Genomic DNA, 18,677 nt, shown 5'->3' with positions numbered 1-18,677 from the left:
CAGGAGGACAGCAAAACCAGGACCAAACCACCAGCTGATGACTAAAATTAGACATTGGTTTGTATAAGCTGAGAGGAACGTGACCTCCCCTGGACCCTTGTTCTTAAAATAAGGGAATTATATTATTTAGACGATTCTATGGTGTTAAGCCCTTCAAATAAATAGCAGGTTGTGCTATAAAGAGCTCAGGAATCTGAAAAACTGTTTTTCTCTTAGGCTGCTCGTGGAAAGAAACTGAACAGGAATGTAAGGTCTGAGACCAGAGTGAGAATTTCTTTGGAAGCACACGGATCAATAGCTCAGCTTGCCCTTCTTACTGGAGCACCACATCATGGAAGCTACATATCTGAATAGTTACGCACATACACAGGTTTATTTTTTAAACACTAAGCAAAGGTTTCCAAACATATCACCAACAGAGGAAGCAGCCTGAAGCTCCTTGCAGGGGTCAACTGATTTAGAGGAATCTCACAGTGCTGTAACAGCAAATTTCTCTTCGAATCGCCAGCGAACTCTCCTACACGTGGCTGTTGCACGATGCCAGTTTTCACCCCTGTCCCCTGTGACTCAAAGCCACAAAGTCCAGAGACGCATTTGATGATCAAAAAAACCCTCCACACTGTGCGTTTGAAGAGACAAAACTGACAGCTCTGAAAAAACAATTTTTAACTGTAAGAATATAATTATGGGCTACGAAAGTATAATTTCCATTCCTCAAAAAGCTTAGTGTAGTTCTGGGAGCAAAACAGCACAGGAAGGAGGCAATTTCCTAATCAAACTTCTAAGACTATCTTATCATATGGATACTCTACATGGAAAACTGGCTCCAGTGTCTCCTGGGAAAAGGGCGACTGAAATACAGCCGTTGAGGAGGGCTGAAATTATCTATTTGCAACTAACAAGTACGCATGTGAAAACATGGATATTTTAGCACAAGAATCTCAAACAGAATCCCAGACTGACATTCTGCTATTTCTACCAAGAAGTATTTTGGCGTTCCTCCTGAGGACAAAAGCTTGCATTTTCATCAGGTAAACACAGTTAATTCACTCAAGCCAAGTAAATGTAAACAAATCCATGTTAAAAAAATTAAGGCAAGATTAGGAAATGTTCCTTTTGTTTCCTTTTTTCTTTTCTTTTTTTTTTTTTAAATCAGCCCTTGAAAATGTTATTTTACAGCTGCAGAAAATATGACTTTTGCCTGACTTTTGTGTTGGGTCAGCCAAACTTGAAGAAAAACATGAAATCTCTCTGCAACACTCTCTTTAATATGCACTGTTCCCAAAGTAGAAGAAAATTCAATTACTAAAATGGTAGCATAATCTTTTCATTATTACTTCAGGAGCTCAGAGTTAATTGGACAAGTTTAGCACCCTGTGAATGAATGTGTGCCCTTACTTCCCCACAATAAATGGTCTATAATTACTTCCACTTCTCTGAAACCAGGAGATAGCTCTCATTAGCATTACTCTGAAAGAAGCCTTTTGCTCTTTTGGGGATTTATATAGGCCCCATCGTTATCATATCTGAGCACTCCACAACGCCTCTCATACACAGAGGAATGTTCTTATTTCATCTTGCACGCGATGAAGTTGCAGAAGTACTTATGCCTCAGTCTCAACCGTGGTTTAGCATCTGTCTCTCGCCTACTCATGCCCCAATGGTCTCCTTGGACCAGGCATCCCTGCCCTCACCTGAGCCGAGCTGCGAGGTCCAGCAGATCTTCCCAAAGCCCAGGACAAAGACTGGGTGATCACAGCCATGTGAGAAACTTGGCCTGATTCACCTGACGGGTCACGACTCCGCATCTCCCCCTATCCATAAACTGCATGCTTTAAACCACAGGCTGTAGCCTGTTCAGGACACTTGTGCTCCCTGCTGTAGGAGCATTTGCATTTTCTAGGAAATGATTAAAGGTACCCTATCCCAGAGGGAAACACCATAAGCCAGGTTGTGCCATGGACAACAGAGAGGACACCTGTCAGCTGTGCTCCACCACCTCCTGTGTTTTAGAAGACAAAACTTGCTTTTCCAAATACCAGCCCGGTGGCATGCATTTGCCCTTCTGGACTCATCACTGACCCCTGTAATTGCTTCCCTGCATCTGAACTCACACACGTGCACGCGCACACACCAGTTGTCTTAGTAAAGCGTTTCTGAAGCCAAAGGACGTCACAACACATGGTCCAAGGTCTAAGTCCCACACTAGAAGGGCTTTTTTCAAAATTGGGAATCATTTTCCTCCCTCCACATCCTTTGAAAGAAATCAGAAATAGATGTACAACATGACAGTAATACTACATACAAAGATTATTTGCATTTTGAGCACACTTCTGCTTATCCTCTCCGGGATCATGTTGGCTCCCCCGTTAATCGCAATGGTGTAGCAGAGATCATGCCGAGTTCTACTCTGTTAGGCTGGTTGGGCTGAGCTTGTGTTCTCATACTGACTGTGCTTTCCCTCATGATCTCCAAATCCTTTTCAACTGCTCTTTTTCAGGAGGCAGCGCCATAAACATACAGTTTCTGGATGCGTAACTATCTTTGAGCAGCATTAAAATGCATCCAGTTTACCCAGTTGTAATGCTGCAGGACTTCCCTCTTTTTCTTGATATACACCACTCTGCACCTAGAGTACAAGTGTTTTACATATTCTAGAACAACAAAACTAGTGCACTGAGGCCCCCTAAGTACAAGCATCACCCTCCAGGTGCAAAAACAAATACTTGGAAAGGAGGGGAACAGAATTCAATGAAGAAAATGGCCCATTCACCAGGATTTCCTGCAACTGTTCTGGGTCTCTCCTATTCATTATATTTCGCTTTCTACATCATACTTTACTAACTAGGGTGGAGAGTGGGACCCAGATCTTCTTCCAGCCTAGGAAAATTTCATTCAATTTTAATTTTTCACTCTCTCACCACACAGAAAATCCATAGGCTTAATAAGAACCTTGAGGTCAAGTACTTGGACGCTTCAGATGGAATCCCTTCTAGAGCTGAGACAGGCGTGGAGCAAACATCCTTCCAGACTGAGCAAAAAATTATAGCTCAGCCCTGAGGACAAGCCTGACAGGGAAGTCCTCACAGTTCCCTCAGGATCCCATTGCCCTTATTTTTTTCTTCTTGGTTTGTTGTTGTTGTAAGAGGAAAGTCTTAGGGATAGGAGATCTGACTCTACCTGTGAAGCTGAATCTTAAGGTATAGCTTTCTGAAGTTTAAAAATTCAAAGCCAAGGTTTTAAAACTAGCTTAACTTACATTCAAATTCTGCACATTTAAGTTAAGTCAGGCATGAAACTTTCTTTGACCCAGGATGTCAAGTCTGTTTTCATCCTTGGGAGTTTTACAAATACTTCTTGTTTTGCCTAAGTTACAAACTCAGTGGGAACAGGGACGTAGCTTGATTTGAATATAAACATTAGAGCTGATGTGTCTCTTCTCCGAAGTACACCCAGAGTCTCTCTAAGCAAAGCAAGCATTATACAATAGCTAGATACAGATACAAACATGCTAAGAAAATTTCTGAAATAGAACAAAAATAACCCTATCCTAATTGAGAGCTGGAAAGTATGGCAAATATATTACTACCTTCCCATGTGAAGTAATCATATCACACCAGAGAGATAATCTTCTGGTGTTAAACAGAACTGTACTCGCTCCATCTGTAAGAACTAACAGATGGAGCAACTCTTGGGGTTTTACGTAACAGTAATTAAACAAATCCTCACAATGGCCACATGATTTCATCCACAAGCCAGGGCAGTCTACAAAAAAAAGCTTTGCTGTCAAGTTGGAAAATTCCAAGCCCAGAAAGCTCCGCAAGAGCTGTCAGCCTGAAGCCTTGGATCAGTCTGCCTCATCCTCCAGGATATCCTCTTCGCTGCACACTGGGACCAGGAGCAGAAAATCCAGAAACAAAGCAGCTGCACCAGGCACCTCCATCATCTGTAGGAAAAAAGTTCTTTGACTACTTCATCTGTGAGATGGGAGACAGTTATCCACACACCTCACTAGACTAGAAGTCAGTCTGACTAAAGGAAATATGGGAGAGTTCATATGGTATGGTACGTAGAAGAATTCAGTGTCCCCACAGAGAGCCCCCTGGTACAAGCAGGTTACTTCTCTCATGTCACCTTCTTCACAGCCACGAGCACCAGCAGCTCTCGTCTGGGCTAGAGAGGCTGGAGGTGGGCATGTGAAATGCAAGAGTTACCCAGTACGACAGGCAGGAAAAGAAATCTCCCCACCAGGTAACACACACACACACACGTGTACATATACATGTGTGAAACTCTGGTCATCTAAAAGGGCAAGAAGTGGGACAATAAGGAAGTACTTAAACTGCACCTTAACAGGAGAAGGAAGGAGTCCATCGAAGATGGAAAATACAAAGAGGTACAGCACTTTTTGTCTTCATATGGGCTTTCCCTCCTGACCAAAAGTAAGCCTCACCATTAGCAGACCTCCCTTATCTCTGAGGTGCTGGACACAGGGATGACCAAATGGGGCACCCCCGGAGTTCACTCCTGAGAAACACTCAGAGCCATGCTGGACACGAAGCCACCATCTCCATGCCTCTCATCTGGGGGTCCTGCAGAGCTCTGTCCCCTCCCCACCTACTTCTCCACCTCTCTGTAAAATAGATGACACACAGGCCTTTGTCTCCTACATATGAAATATATACAGAAATCTCCCATCACATCTAACACCAGGCCAAAATCAACACCTGAAAGAAAATTCATCTCATTAAAACTGAACCTAGACCGGATCCAGGTGGGGGAAGGAATCTGTCCAAGCCTACTAATTGTGTAATATCCCATCTGCTGTTGCTGAAAATGCGTGCCCCACAAACTAATGAAGCGTTTCACAGCTTTTGGGTTCTTTTGCTCCTCCAAACAGGATTTGTTTAAAAAAAAAAAAAAAAAGCCAACCCAAAAAAAACCCAACCAACCCACAAATAATTGGCAGAATGAAAGATGCACTGATATAGCTCTTCATTCCCCTCACAGCAAAATGAGTGACTGAGGGATGACAAAGACCAACGCAGGTGTTCTGCTGCCACCACATGGTCATGAGTAGACCTAGGCAGAGTTTTATATTAAAACAAAATATTTGTGCTTCTTCAGAACACATCGATTCCCCGAGCCTGTCATTTTTATGTATTTCCTTAACTCATCTCCAGTTGGGGATACTTGTTCCAAATCCATCAGATGACCAAGGTCCCAGCCTGCCTGGTAGGCCTGCCCTGCAACCGGGTTGGATCCAGAGATGTCAAGGTCCATCACACACTCGGGCCTCAGCTCTGGGGTACAAGTTATTTTCAAAAAGCCTGCTGAAAGAGAAAAATCAGCTTTTCAGCCAACTCAGGACACACGCAGCAAACGTTCCTGAAAAGGGTGGTGGGATCCATCCCCTACTCTAGGACCGTCAGAGCAGTCCCTGGCATGACTTGTGCAAAGGGAGGACAACAAGGTGACTATTTATTCCAGTGACTCCTCTCACCAAAAAGCACTTAAAGAGACAGAAACGACTGCCTTTCTGCAGCCATAATTTGAAACACCCTGTTGCTGTCTTTGTTTTTACTAAGAAAGGTGCAAATCCAGCATTAGCTTGGCCAAACTCCGGAAAGAAAAAATACAACCTCTCTGGAAAATATGGTCTTGAAAGGTATATTGTGCAAAAACCCCTATCTTAGTTAGAAATATCGAAATAAAGGCATGGGTTAGTGTTCAATCAAGCCTTCTCTAGACTGGCTACATCCGTTTTAGAAGGTAATACAGCCCTGCATATCACAGCTCCACACCTCTAAAAATGTCATAAATTGTACAAAAAATAAAATTGCATTTTCTATTAAGCCCAAATCTCTCTCTGTATTTTCTTTTTGGTGTGCAGAGGAGCAGCAGAGCAATTTGCTACTCCATCCTTTCATGTCTCGTCACTAATAATTTTTCATCTTTTTTATTTATTTATTTTAGAGTGCCTTTTTTCCCCAACAGCCCCAAAAAAATATCCCAATGACTCAGCTCTTCTCAGAATACAGGCTTTTATGAAAGTCCATGCAGCTATGTTTACTGTGAAATTCAGCTCAAAATTTGAAAAACAAATCATGGAGGGCTGCTGTAAAAATTCAATAGCGATGTAGCCATCTCGGGGGGGAGAAAATGTGCATCCAACTTTATGTCTCTCTTCGTGTAATGTGAACAAGTTTGTGAGACACCTGATTAAAATAAAAGCTCTGTAAATGAATGAGGGAAAGTTGCCACAGGTTTTAAATTTTGGTGATAAACATTTCCAACAGTTAGTTGTCTTGGGAGTCACTTCAAGTCTTTATTAATGAAGAATGACACTGTCCATGATGTAGCCAAATCTTTGCTCAGGGATGTAAAAAACACCATCACTGAGGCTTAGAGTGACAAAAGGCTGTAATTTCAAAATAGTTAGAGAACAAGTCTTAGGATGATTCAGCTGCACGCCATAAAGCAGGTTATAATTAAAACGTTTATTGTCTCTGCACATCATGAGAATTTCAGGAACCCACAGTTTAATACCACTTAATAGATTAAAGGTACCGCCATAGGCATTTAGTGTGCTGTAGCATTAGGCGTTGTCGGACATCAGTGAAGTGCAATATGGATTGGTACGTGGACCATACCATTTATAGTGGAAATGGGCTGATTCCCATTACAATATCAGCCTCACAACGTGCTTACCACTTTGTCCCTCAAGGTAATTCACCAACCACAGGTACTGTCACATATCATCCTTTCTCAAAACTTCCTTAAAGGGAGAGATTTTTGAGACAGGAACACTCAAAAAGCTTTAGGAGCCATATAATAAACAAGTCACCTGTCTTGGGATGGGTTGATTGTGGAGTCCGTACTGATCGCATTTAACGTGAAAGGATGCATTCAACATTTGCATTTGGGATGACTATTTTCAGCTGTCATTGATATTACTTGGCCAAAGCTCAAGAAAAAGGTGGCCACAATCACAGTCAGTGTTCCAGAAAGCCACTTATGGTAATGCAAATTACTGTCCTCTATTTTACCCTAAAATACTTCCGTTGACATACGTCAGTGCTTTATTGTGATGGTTTTGACCTCAGTGAAAAACTCATAGGAATCCTTTGCTCCCTCCCTTCCTATGCCTGAGGCTTTCATCCCACCAAATGGCAAGTTCAGATCTCTAATGAGCCAGCAGTTGGTCCACACCAATCCAGACTGTAGTCTTCGCGCCACCCGATGAACACGTCCCACATTGCTGGACCACACAGTGGCTGCCAAACCGTATTTCACACCGTTGGCTCTTCCAATCACTTCGTCTTCTGTATCAAATGCTACCACACATGTCACAGGACCAAAGATCTCTTCTTGCATGCAACAAGATTCATCCTTGACTTCGGCAATAACTGTGGGCAACATGAAATAGCCTTTCTGGTTGCTGGTTGGGAGAGCCAATGAATCCACTCCCTCTCCGCAGAGGACTCTGGCTCCTTCAGCTTGGGCTTTCTTCACATAGCTCCTTACCTGGGGAAGCAGCAGGAAAACATCACTGCTAAAGGACACCAAATCCTGAGCGTTCACCTCTCCAGTCTGGGCACACCAACAGGAGCCCCTGCATACCTCCAACTGGATCACGCTGCCTTTACTTCCCTCCAAACAAGAGAGGGCCGTTCTCTAGCTTTTGTTGTTATGTTTGTCTAAGAGTAAGGCTGGGTATTGCTTGCTGTAAGACAATTGTTCTCTCTCTCCAAACACTTACTAGCCTAGCAGGTAAACACCACTGGCCCTTCTTGCTAAGTATCCTCAAAAGAATCGGGTCTCTGGTGAAAACACAAGTGGTCCCAGAGCCTCCCTCCCTTCTTCCAGGAGCTCGGGCAGTTTGCCTTGTATTCCATGCCACAGTTCATGCATTTACTTCAAGGGATCAGTAATATTTTCCTACCTCTCAGGTAGGCTTGTTAAATGTTTACATGCCACTAGGATGATGAAGCCATGAATGCTATAGAAAATCCCATCAATAAATAATTAAAGCTGTTTCCACCCTGCTGCTATCATATGCTACCTTGAACACACAGGCCATGCTATTGATCTGCTTCCGCTGTTCTGAAATCATTGCCTGGTTTCTCTCCCTCTAGAAACACCACAGAGATACCACCGGGCTTCTTTCTCTTCTTTTAACCACCTTGGTAGATTAGACTCGGAAGTGCTCTGTGGTGCCGCAGACCGAGGACCTCGGGAAGTGGGTGTTTCTATCACTCTATTTCAGAACAGGTCTGGAGAACCTGCCACGGTGTCAGGAAGCATGACAAAGGTCTGGTTTTCTCTCTCACTCTGCGGTTTTCTTGCTTACACTGATTGTGTTAGATAGTTCTGGGTTGTGAGTATCTGCTCTCCTGAACTCTGACAGCATAAAAATTCATTTCATATAAGCTTCTAAAGCAGCCTATGTTTAACTGTGCATCATCTCAGCTGTCCTCTACACATACGCAATTCCAAATTACTGCAAGCAGTCCTAGGTAACTGTGTGTTTGTATTCCTCAGAATTTGCCAGAGTGACATAAAAATAAGACTTTTACCTTGTTAACTACTTTCGTAGGCAAATAAGTGGGCTTAGCAAATGCAATATTAAAATCCATGAAAATGTTGCTGAGCTCTAAGATTGGTATGTATAAATTCAGGATTCATAATTAACCATTTTGACACATTTCACTTCCATCAGGAAGAAATATTGTCTGCCAATTTAAATTATTTTCCCTGTGGAGTTGATTTTTCCACAGTAACCATGTGATCCCAGGCCACAGAAACCTTATCAAAAAGATACCTTATAATAGCTTTGAATCATCACCACTCAGACCTAATCTTGGAGAGGACACGGTCCTTTCCATACACCCCTGAAATCACCTTTCATAGCCCTCTAAAAAGATGAGATGAGATCATGTAAACTCCATGTAACATTACCTTTTCTAGATGCTCTTTACTTATTAGTGCTCCCACGTCGACTGTAGGATCTGAGGGGTTCCCAACCTTCCACTTCTTAGCTTCTGCCACAAATCTCTTCAAAAACTCACTGTATATGCCCCTTTGGACAAAGATCCTGGAGGTGCAGAGACAGATCTCACCCTACCGGGGGGGGGGGGGGGGGGGGAAGAAAAAAAACCCACAGTATCAGTTCATATTACATTGTACTATTGACAAGTACCAGCAGTCACATGCCAGAAAAAGATTTGTGTCGCGACGTCCTCAGGAGAGCAAGCTACATTCAGCAACACTGCAAAGTAGGATTTTTCTCAGATAAAAAAGGAACAGAGAAGGAAAAGACAAAACCACAATAACAGGATTGTGCAGTCACTTACTAATGCAAGTAAATTCGATTTTTCATTGATTATATGTTGGCTCCTCCACCATTTTTCATAGGAAATGTGATTTCCAATTCTGAATTATCTCTGTCTTCATTTCCTGAAAATCCCTTTCTCATACCAAGTGATTTTTCTTCACATTTGCCCTGATACAGTTTCTTGGCTTTGGTGGTCTCTCCTGAGAGTCACGATGAGGGGACAGGAACATTGGTAGAATTTTGGGGGAAGCCTCCTAATTTAATTCTAGCAAATCAGCAAGCTTCCCACTTTCTTGCAGGGTGGGATTTAAAGCAGCTGCTTCCTGCAGGGATAAGTGATATATGTATTTTGAGAGGGATAATGACACCTTGTTATCTTCTGATGGAAAGCACAAAGAAGAGCCCTTTATGATTTTGTTTCCCTCCTTGCGGAATAATGAAACCGTTTTCATATTTTCCTACTTAGGGTTTGCTCACAACACAGAATCTTGAAACAGACCCTGGCAATGTAGGATTTGGATCCCAAGGTATGTGCACCTGCTGCAAACAGGGGTTATACACTACAGAGGCAGGAGGCACCTGATTGGCAAAGCTGGACCTCAGGGTGGTGGGGATGCATTGGCTCAAGTCGGCATCATCAAAGACGATCGCGGGGTTTTTTCCTCCCAGTTCCAGCGAAAGCCGTTTGCAGTGCGGGGCACTTTTCTCCGTGATGCGCTGGGCCGTCAGTGTGCTTCCCGTGAAGGAGATCAGAGGCACGTCGGGGTGGCAGACAAGGGCTTCTCCCGCCTTGGCACCCGTTCCAAACACCACATTCACCACCCCGTGGGGTACCCCTGACGGGAAGAACGGCACACAGTCATCTTACCCTCTCCCTTGCTCTGTGGGTTTCACCTCACCGTGGTTTGTCCCTGAAGTTAGAAAATTACCAATAGTTCTAGGGTGACAAAGATTGACCCTTAACTTGTGTAGTGGCTGAAACGTATGATGTTTAATACCTCTGGGGGATCATGGATTAAAAGATAAAACCAATTCCACTGCTTGATCAAGCTTGCCAGACATCCATCACCAGAGACCCAGTTTTCAGTCATTCAGGGAAGAAGCAGTTTTCCTCCCAGTTGGTTTTTTTTTTTATAGTGCACCAAATACAGCCATGACACAGCCACTAAGAGCTGATTCTCACTCTCTTACACCCTCACGGTTCCTCTGATGGCACCATGGATGTAGGACATCCGTAAGTGGAGTGCAGGAGGGGGGAAGGGGACCCAGAAAGACTTTTCATGAGAAGATAGTGGAAAAAAACTGGGAATAGCTGGGGAGAAGAGATGAGATAGTATGAGGACAGGGAGAGCTTTTCATTCTCCAATGCAACATTCAGCTGCAGTCAACCGTCTTTCCCAAATTCTTTGAGCACTTTCTGATTCCTGCAACAAAAAGGGTGCACAGACAAGCAGTTCCACCCCATTCCCCCTCCCTAGCACGCTACAGGACTTACCTGCTTTCTCCAAGAGTTTGCACATCATCCAAGCTGTGACGGATGTCATCTCACTTGGCTTGGCCACCACAGTATTTCCACATGCAATGGCAGGAGCTATTTTCCAGGTCAACAAATATAGCGGCAAATTCCAAGGGCTGATTAAACCAGCTACAACGCAAAAACACAAAAGGCAGGATTTCAGTCTGCTGGGATACAAAACTCATTTCTCTAACCTCGTGCAGTTATACCAATTCTGATTTATGAAGAGAATTTGGCTATGGCTTTTATTTCCAGACAATCATACAATAAATTTGCAGATAGGAACATTTCTCACAGCCAGATAATTTTAAGAGATTTGTGCTAATGATTCTAAAGGTGAGCGGCCAAATTCTCTGAATAAGTTTTGCTGCTCCTTCGGGGCAGACTCTTACATTCACAGCAAGCTTTTCAGTGTTTTCTGCATTAATTGAACATTTATGCAAGGTTAGCCATAACAATTATTTACATCAACTGGTCTGGGGTAGTACTCCGTGCTGGCAAACAGCAAGTTAAGGTAACTTGCTAGCTCAGATCAGACTTGCTTTCTGTTGCTCTTTAGAGCTTCCAACCCCTCCCCCTGCAATTTTAACATAAAAAGAACATGCATAACATACAGGGCATATTTTCCTGAAATATTTTAGCCTAGATTATGAGTGACAAAGTTTATCAGTGTACAAACTGCAGTTTCCACAAAATGCTGAATTGCCAGAATTTTTTTCAGTAATTGCCTTTGAGAATACTTTCACCTTACATATTTATAGGAAACTGTGAAAAAACATCTGTAATTGTTAGGTTGGCTGCTCACAAAAGCCACAGGATTTCTTGCTGTTTGATGGAGCAGACGCACTGAGGGACTTTTCCTTGTGAGAGTAGTTTTACCAGAAGTGCTCATGTTCTCCACTGCTCAAAAAAACCCCAACTTTTAAATGGGCCCTCTAGGTTAGAAAATTTTATTTTTCAAATAATTCAAGTGTGCATGTGGAACATTCATATATATTTAGATAAAATATCTAATATTGGAATAATTACGACTCAACTACTTGTCAGCGCAGCACAGCCGCTTTATTTCTGAAGCATTAGCAGCATCTAGCGGCCGAGTTCAGCAATTCCCCAAATAAAAGCGGTGTAGGCACCCGTGTGCACCCCAGTACTAGGCTGAAATGTCAGGTTGCCAACCACTACTGCCCCCCCAGAAGGGATCCAGGTGTCCCCGCAGGAGCAGCAGCTCAGAGCTTCTGGACGCCCCACTCATCCCACAGCAGCAACACACGCTTACCCATAGAGACACGCTCGTACAACGCACAAGAAATATTGAGGGTGAGAGCTACCCAGTTAAAACAAATGCTTTTTCATAGAATCACAGAATGGTTCGGGTTGGAAGGGACCTTAAAGATCATCCCGTTCCAACTCCCCTGCCATGGGCAGGGACACCCCCCACTAGACCAGGCTGCTCAAAGCCCCATCCAGCCTGGCCTGGAACACCTCAAGGGATGGGGCATACACAACTTCTCTGGGCAACCTGGGCCAGTGTCTCACCAGGCATATAAGCCTTCTTTTAAGGCATGTAAGGCACTCTTTTTACTGTGAAGCAGCATAACTGATTTTACATAAAGTTGCTCATGCTTTAGCAGACTGCTCGTGTTTAGCACATAGTCCAGAGACACTAAATGCGTTTGAAAATTCCTCTTTCTTTGCCGAGCCACTCCTGAGGCAGACACTCTACCAAGCTTTTCAGTGTTTCAGGCCCCCCATACCAACTCCCACAGGCGCCCTCGAGGTGTAATGCACGCAGCCCACGGATGTCATCTCGGTGCACTCTGTCGTGTGATGAAGGATGGAAGAGGCAAAGAATCGGAAGTTGTACACGGCCCGAGGGATGTCCACTGTTCTAGCAAACGTAATAGTTTTTCCTGAAACAAAACCAAGCACACTGCTGTTCTATCATGGGCAGAAACGGTGCTTCAAACTCTGCTCTGAAAGCTGATTTGCATGTTTTTTGGGAAATGTCTTTTGCCCCGCTCCCAAGTAATCCGCAGCACAGTGCGACCATAGTCAATAACAACAGCTCTCCAAATATCTCCAAATATCAATTGCATTCCAAATACCTAACAACTAAAGTCATACTCAGCAATTCTGAAAAGCAATGATGCCCCAGGAATCCAAAATCAGCAACTTCTGCAAAGTTCATTCACATCAACTCCAATTTGCACCAACAGCTCATACCATACTAAAAATTTGCTCCATATCCTCCATTCAGCAAGACACTGTACATTTGAGATCAACAGTTCCAATTTTTACCCTGATCCTTTGACTCTGCTTGTGCAAATGCTTCCAGGTCATGTTCAATCAGGTCTGCCAATTTGTTCAGGATCTGAGATCTTTCCAATGGACTTTTTGAGGACCAAATTGGGAAGGCAGCTTTGGCAGCTTTGACAGCAGCTTCCACCTAAAAATGCAAGAGACGGTGACTATTAATGTAGGCCTTAGAAAGAATATCAAACAATCAGCAGATGAACTCATATTTGAGAGGCTAATAATCCAGATCACATTGTTGGGATTACCACATCTCTTCAGAGTTGTGGCTATTGATAGCTTCTCCATTTGCACCTTCTCAAGACACTATCTCATAACTCAAGACAGTTTCTTTTCCTGATACTCTATTTCACAGTAACTCTTGCTTTTCTCTACATTTCAGCAACTTGTGGGCAACTCTCCAGGCCTGGAGGAAATGACAGACTGGTCAACTGGGACCAGCAAGAGCCACTGGCTGAACACCTGCAGAATCTTGTTTCTCATGGGGGAAAGTGCAAGAATCTCCCAGAGCAAATCCAGCCTCAGTAAACATCCACAGTCCTTGTAACACAGGACTTCAGCCACGGTGGTCAATGATGAAAGTAAGGGGTTGGGGAAGGAAGAGACTGTATACCCTGCCAGCCTTTGATTCCCTCCTCCCTTTCCCCCAGCTGGTTCAAGCAAGGACCAAGAATATATTACAGAATAGACACTATGAGAAAATTTCTAATCTTACCTGATCACAGCTAGGAACTCTTCAACAGCCTCATGTCAAAAAAAAAAAATAGCTCATTTCTAAAACTCTTGGGGTTTAGTCAGTTCTCTCAACAGATACCTAACCAAGTCCACAGATCTGAAAGATCGTTATATGCGTTTCATACAGATGCATACCAGTCTTGGCAGTATTTTACTTGAGATGTACATAACTACTGCATAGTCCTTCAGCCTGACACTTCTGAATAGTAGCAGAATACCAGCACTTTTCTGAAGCAGACTAGGCTTCAAAGGATTAAAATTCACCAAAAAGTGCTCTCTTCCATCAGCCATTTCCTCCAGGCTCTTAAATTAAAGTTATCTGCATAACAACATCCCTTCTCGATGTTGTTCAACAGTCTAAAGACGTTTACCAACATCCTTCCATATTTTAATTTACTGACCTATTTCCCAGCTTTTGCTTTCTATGTATCACTTCTTAATGGCTTCCAACATCTAGCATATGCATCCAGGTGGGCTTTTAGCCAAAGCTGTCTTAGTTGGTTTCCCATCGTTTTTGCTCATAAATTTCTTCAGCTTTTGGAAATCTGCCCAAGTCAAGAACTAGGAGTATGCTGATGTAAGATTAACCAGACAATTCTGACCTCTCCTACTGTTGCCACATTGCGGTCACTGAAGACTCCTTTCCATCAACTCCACAAAACCGAGTTCCAAATTTGTTCCTTCAGATGGTGATGGGTGTTATTAAAACCATCTCAAAATTTATAGTCTCCCTAAAAATAAGGGCCAGGGTTTGAGGGCCAGAACGGTACTGGTACAGAGGCCAGGGTGGGAATAAACCAACTCGCACAAGGTCACACGGATCACTGGCCAAGCTCAGAATCTTTTGACTGTAGTTCAACAATCTACTGCTCAGGTGCCGACGATGGCAGGCTGGCAGCCACCCAGCAGCTGGAGCAGGGCCAAAGCAGGCCTGGGAAAGGGGAACTGCAGCTTCTTGAGCGACTCAGGTGCGGGTGGCACGCTACCCTGAAAAGGTTCACCCTCTGTGAAACCATACTGCCCTTACTAATTAACTTGTTCTTCCACCCTCCCGTCATTAGGTGCCATTGTGGTGCTGCTTCTCCTCTGCCTTCTCCTCTGTGGCCTGTAGTGCATCAAGAGAGGGCTGGTGTGCAGTTAAGGCCATCTGTATTTTTAACCCTCCAGTGGGTTTAGAATAAGGAAGATGTCACATTTTCACAGGCAGCAGAAAAGACAATCAGCAAAGGAAGGAATGAAGTGGCAGTAGATTGATCTAAAAAAAGCAGGAGGAAAAAAAGGAGAGAGATTTGTCCAGAAGAAGTAAGAGAGCATACAAAAGTTAAACAGCTAACTTAGTCTGACTAGCAAAAAGCAGCAAAGAAGTCAAGCCATAAAGAAAACACGCATAAGAATTCAACTATGAACTCGTGTGTCTGAAACACTTCCTTCTGCTTTCCTCTTCTGCACAAGACAGAGAACGAACACACGAAACTAAAATACCCCAAACTGTCCTCAGGAGATGGTGTTGCAGCATTTCAGTTACTAAAAGACAAGGGGTTGCAGCATTTCAGTTACTAAAAGACAAGGGGTTGCAGCATTTCAGTACCTAAAAGGAGCCTACAGGAAAGATGGCAACAAACTTTTTATCAGGGCTTGTGATGATAGGACAAGGGGTAATGGCTTTAAACTAAAACAGGATAAATTTAGACTAGATACAAGTAAGACATTTTTTACAATGAGGGTGCTGAGATGCTGGAACAGGCTGCCCAGAGAGGTGGCAGATGCCCCATGCCTGGAAACATTCCAGGTCAGGTTGCACGGGGCTCTGAGCAACCTGATCTAATTGAAGATGTCCCTCCTCACTGCAGGGGGATTGGAATAGATGACCTTTAAAGGTCCCTTCCAACCCAGACTACTCTACGATTCCACATTTGCTTTCCTGGTGGGTGATACGCAGGACCAAGGATGGGACCAAGGATGGTACCAAGGATGATACCAAGGAGACATTTGCCAGGACTAATTAGCCCTCATCAGCCTCTTTTGGAGATACAGGATACCTGTTCAGCCTGCTTTGGTGCTGCTATTTGGAATTTAAGACATCTAGCTAGGGGACAAATTAACCCCTAAAAAAACATTCAATGTTTTTGGCAGAAACTGTCTGAAATGGCCCCTTCATCTGACCGAGTGTTAAATTCCAGGATCAGTAACAGATTCGGTGTCCCTCTCTGTTCTGCCTTCTAACTCTCCAATAAAATTAACCAAGAAAAAAAATCCAACAGGACACTGAGCCTTGCTAGAAACCAGCCTCCCGAGTTCTTTGTTAAACCTGGGTCTAGATGCTTATTTTGAAATCTGCAGATACCCTCTAAGTAGTATGTGATTGCACTTTCTCCTGCAGCATATTCCACCAGTCACCAGTGGATGCCAGCTCTGCAGAGCCTGAACTTCTTGTATAGTTGTTTAAAGGCAGGAGTAAAGCACTTGCTGACTTTACAGGTGTTTTAACTGGGCTCCCACTGCTACACGCAACCACTAACTCAGCAATCTGAAAGAGAAAAGCCATTGCTCTTAACATATATTTGAACTATAGCTCCAGAATGGCCAGCAGCCTATTTTTGTTAGGCTGCTTTGGCATTCTCACATCTCTCTGGTTTTAATTATTTTGCAAATGAATAAACAGGAAGATTTGCACCTGCACATCAAAGAGAAGTCTTTTCAGGCATCATTAGGGTTGGAATGAACTTACACAGATGTATTCTAGCAAACCCAACCTGTTACACTTTAACCCTTGGTCATCGGCATCTAGCAAATATTTACCCAGTTGAAATTACAGTGCAAAGGTTTCTGCTGAGACAAGCAAAGATAAAAGATGTCAACAGGACTAAAATGCAAGTGAAGGGAACAGCTACACACAGTAGCAGGCAGTTTTAAAAAACGTTTTGAAAATGAAAATACTCCATACTACTTGTCAACATTTTCCAAGCCCTTCACGTTACCCAAGATTTTCCAGTCATTTCTCTCCTCAGTAAATCTGAAACACTATCAATCAGAGAGACACTTTTAGGTCCCTTATAAAGTAGCATCAATGAAACTGCAGCTGCCCAGATGAATGTCACACTGCCCATCCACGCCTGAACACATATAAGGTACCAGGAGACATCCATCCCACTAGAGAGCACAGCACTAGGAAACATTACATTGATGCAGAGGACAGGCTACGTTATAAGGAAATGTACACTCATCGCCGCCACTTCATCACCTCCACTTCATATCCAACTGCTAATATCAAAACCAGAGAGATCTGGAAGCTTTTTACCATGCTTCAGGGAAGAGCCAGCAGCCAAAAATCCTTTTAAATGACAACTGCAAATCATCAAGACACATTCAGTCGCATACAGTGCCTCTAAGTTTATTTACAGAAGAGATCAATAAACTCTCTTCTCTCTTCCAGATTGTTTATACTTACTGCCAGTCTGAGCTTTATTGTTAACTTACATACAAGACATCTCCCATGCGAGCTGAAGGAGCTCCACTGAAGTTCCTGAAGCTTTCTTGATTTAGCCCAGCCTAGGATCCAGTCTGTAACTTTCTAACAGTAAAATGTAAAAAACTTAACACTATTTGCTGCTGCAGCTATAGATTACATAGCACTACAATGCAATCAAGACTTACTCATTTAAGCATTAAAGCCTTCAGGGTTTTTCTGTTCTCTCACCTTCAGCCTCTCCCACTCAAGATATTGATGTTATGTGCATTTAACATTTTCACCTTCTTTGTACATTTGGATAGTACTCACCTCTTCTTTGCCACTGTCTGGCACCCTGCAATACACATCTCCGGTGGATGGATTATAGGAGTCTATGTAGGCGGAACAAGGAACAAATTTGCCAGCTATGAAGTTTTCCAGCACTAAGAGAGCCTCTGAGTGAGCCATCGTTAGCCACTTGCTTCATCTGTGATTTTTTTTTTTCCTGCAAGGTACCAATTTAGATTAGTAGTTCTGTATGTATTTGCACAGCGAGTCTGAACTCCTCCCCCTCTCTCTCCGTCTTCCCTGCACCGCTCGCTCACGAGTGGGAACGAACCCTGGCAACAACAGCAGAAGAGAGGAAAGGCGGGGGGTGGGGAGGCAATTACTATTTCTGTGACACTCCGGTCTTTTTTAGCAGTTGGAGCGAGGAGGCAGGCTCAGCAAAGGTGTTAGAAAACAGCTCCTCTCTGCCCATAGGAAATAAAATACTGAAGGAGGGGGAAAAAAAGAATGGTTTGGCAGGGGAATTTCTCCTTATACCAGTTTTTCAAGCTCAAGTCCAAAGAAAGACATTTTGAAACAACTACACAAAATAATTCAAGACCCAAATACCTAGCCAGGGACCTGCTCCTTACCATCAGCAGACATAGAGAACAGACACTCGGACTAGCGTGTCTGCAGCTCGTGTTTACTGCTTTGTCATTGTCAGTACTTTTCCTTGTAACCCCAAAAACAATGGTTCTGCCAAAGCAAAATATTTTAAACATAAGAAACTATCTTTTTTTCCCACCAACATCCCCAAACATCAAACAATACAAGCAGCCGAGTGGCCCTTCAATTCAAAACAGCTGAGAAGCACGATCCTACCTACTACTCTCTGTGGTATGTTGTCAGAAATCCAGTTTTCAAAAAAGAAGCAAGACACCGGCTTTCATGCTTTCCCTTCCATAGACATGCCGGTGGAAGCCACCTTGCTATAGCGAAGCCTCTTACATATAATTAGGTTTTTCTTTAACTTCCCAAGAACCTGAACTGTCCAGTAA

The 18,677-nt window shown here is 43.4% G+C and overlaps 1 protein-coding gene across 7 annotated transcripts; it reads right to left on the bottom strand.

Annotated features, from left to right (window-relative positions):
* Positions 1 to 347: 347 nt before the first annotated feature.
* Positions 348 to 17,956, bottom strand: ALDH8A1 (aldehyde dehydrogenase 8 family member A1). 7 transcript variants are annotated; one of them, XR_008465636.1, is made up of 9 exons: positions 17,680 to 17,956; positions 13,152 to 13,299; positions 12,608 to 12,763; positions 10,833 to 10,982; positions 9,917 to 10,173; positions 8,962 to 9,123; positions 6,712 to 7,527; positions 4,454 to 5,333; positions 348 to 3,946 (listed from the first exon to the last, which is right to left on the bottom strand). XR_008465636.1 is itself a non-coding variant. In XM_054196424.1 (7 exons), exons 1-7 carry the CDS (start codon positions 17,815 to 17,817, stop codon positions 7,075 to 7,077), a joined length of 1,464 nt encoding a protein of 487 aa, XP_054052399.1. In that variant the 5' UTR covers positions 17,818 to 17,956; the 3' UTR covers positions 5,343 to 7,074. The 7 variants fall into 7 exon arrangements, 1 of the variants encoding a protein (XP_054052399.1); XR_008465637.1 differs by having other exon boundaries at positions 5,174 to 5,333; XR_008465634.1 differs by having other exon boundaries at positions 348 to 5,333.
* Positions 17,957 to 18,677: the final 721 nt, after the last annotated feature.

This window comes from Rissa tridactyla, chromosome 3 (genome assembly GCF_028500815.1).
Source record: "Rissa tridactyla isolate bRisTri1 chromosome 3, bRisTri1.patW.cur.20221130, whole genome shotgun sequence".
NCBI classification, from domain to species: Eukaryota; Metazoa; Chordata; class Aves; order Charadriiformes; family Laridae; genus Rissa; species Rissa tridactyla.
Note: the sequence above shows the minus strand (reverse complement) of the source record. Positions and strands in the feature narration are given on the sequence as shown.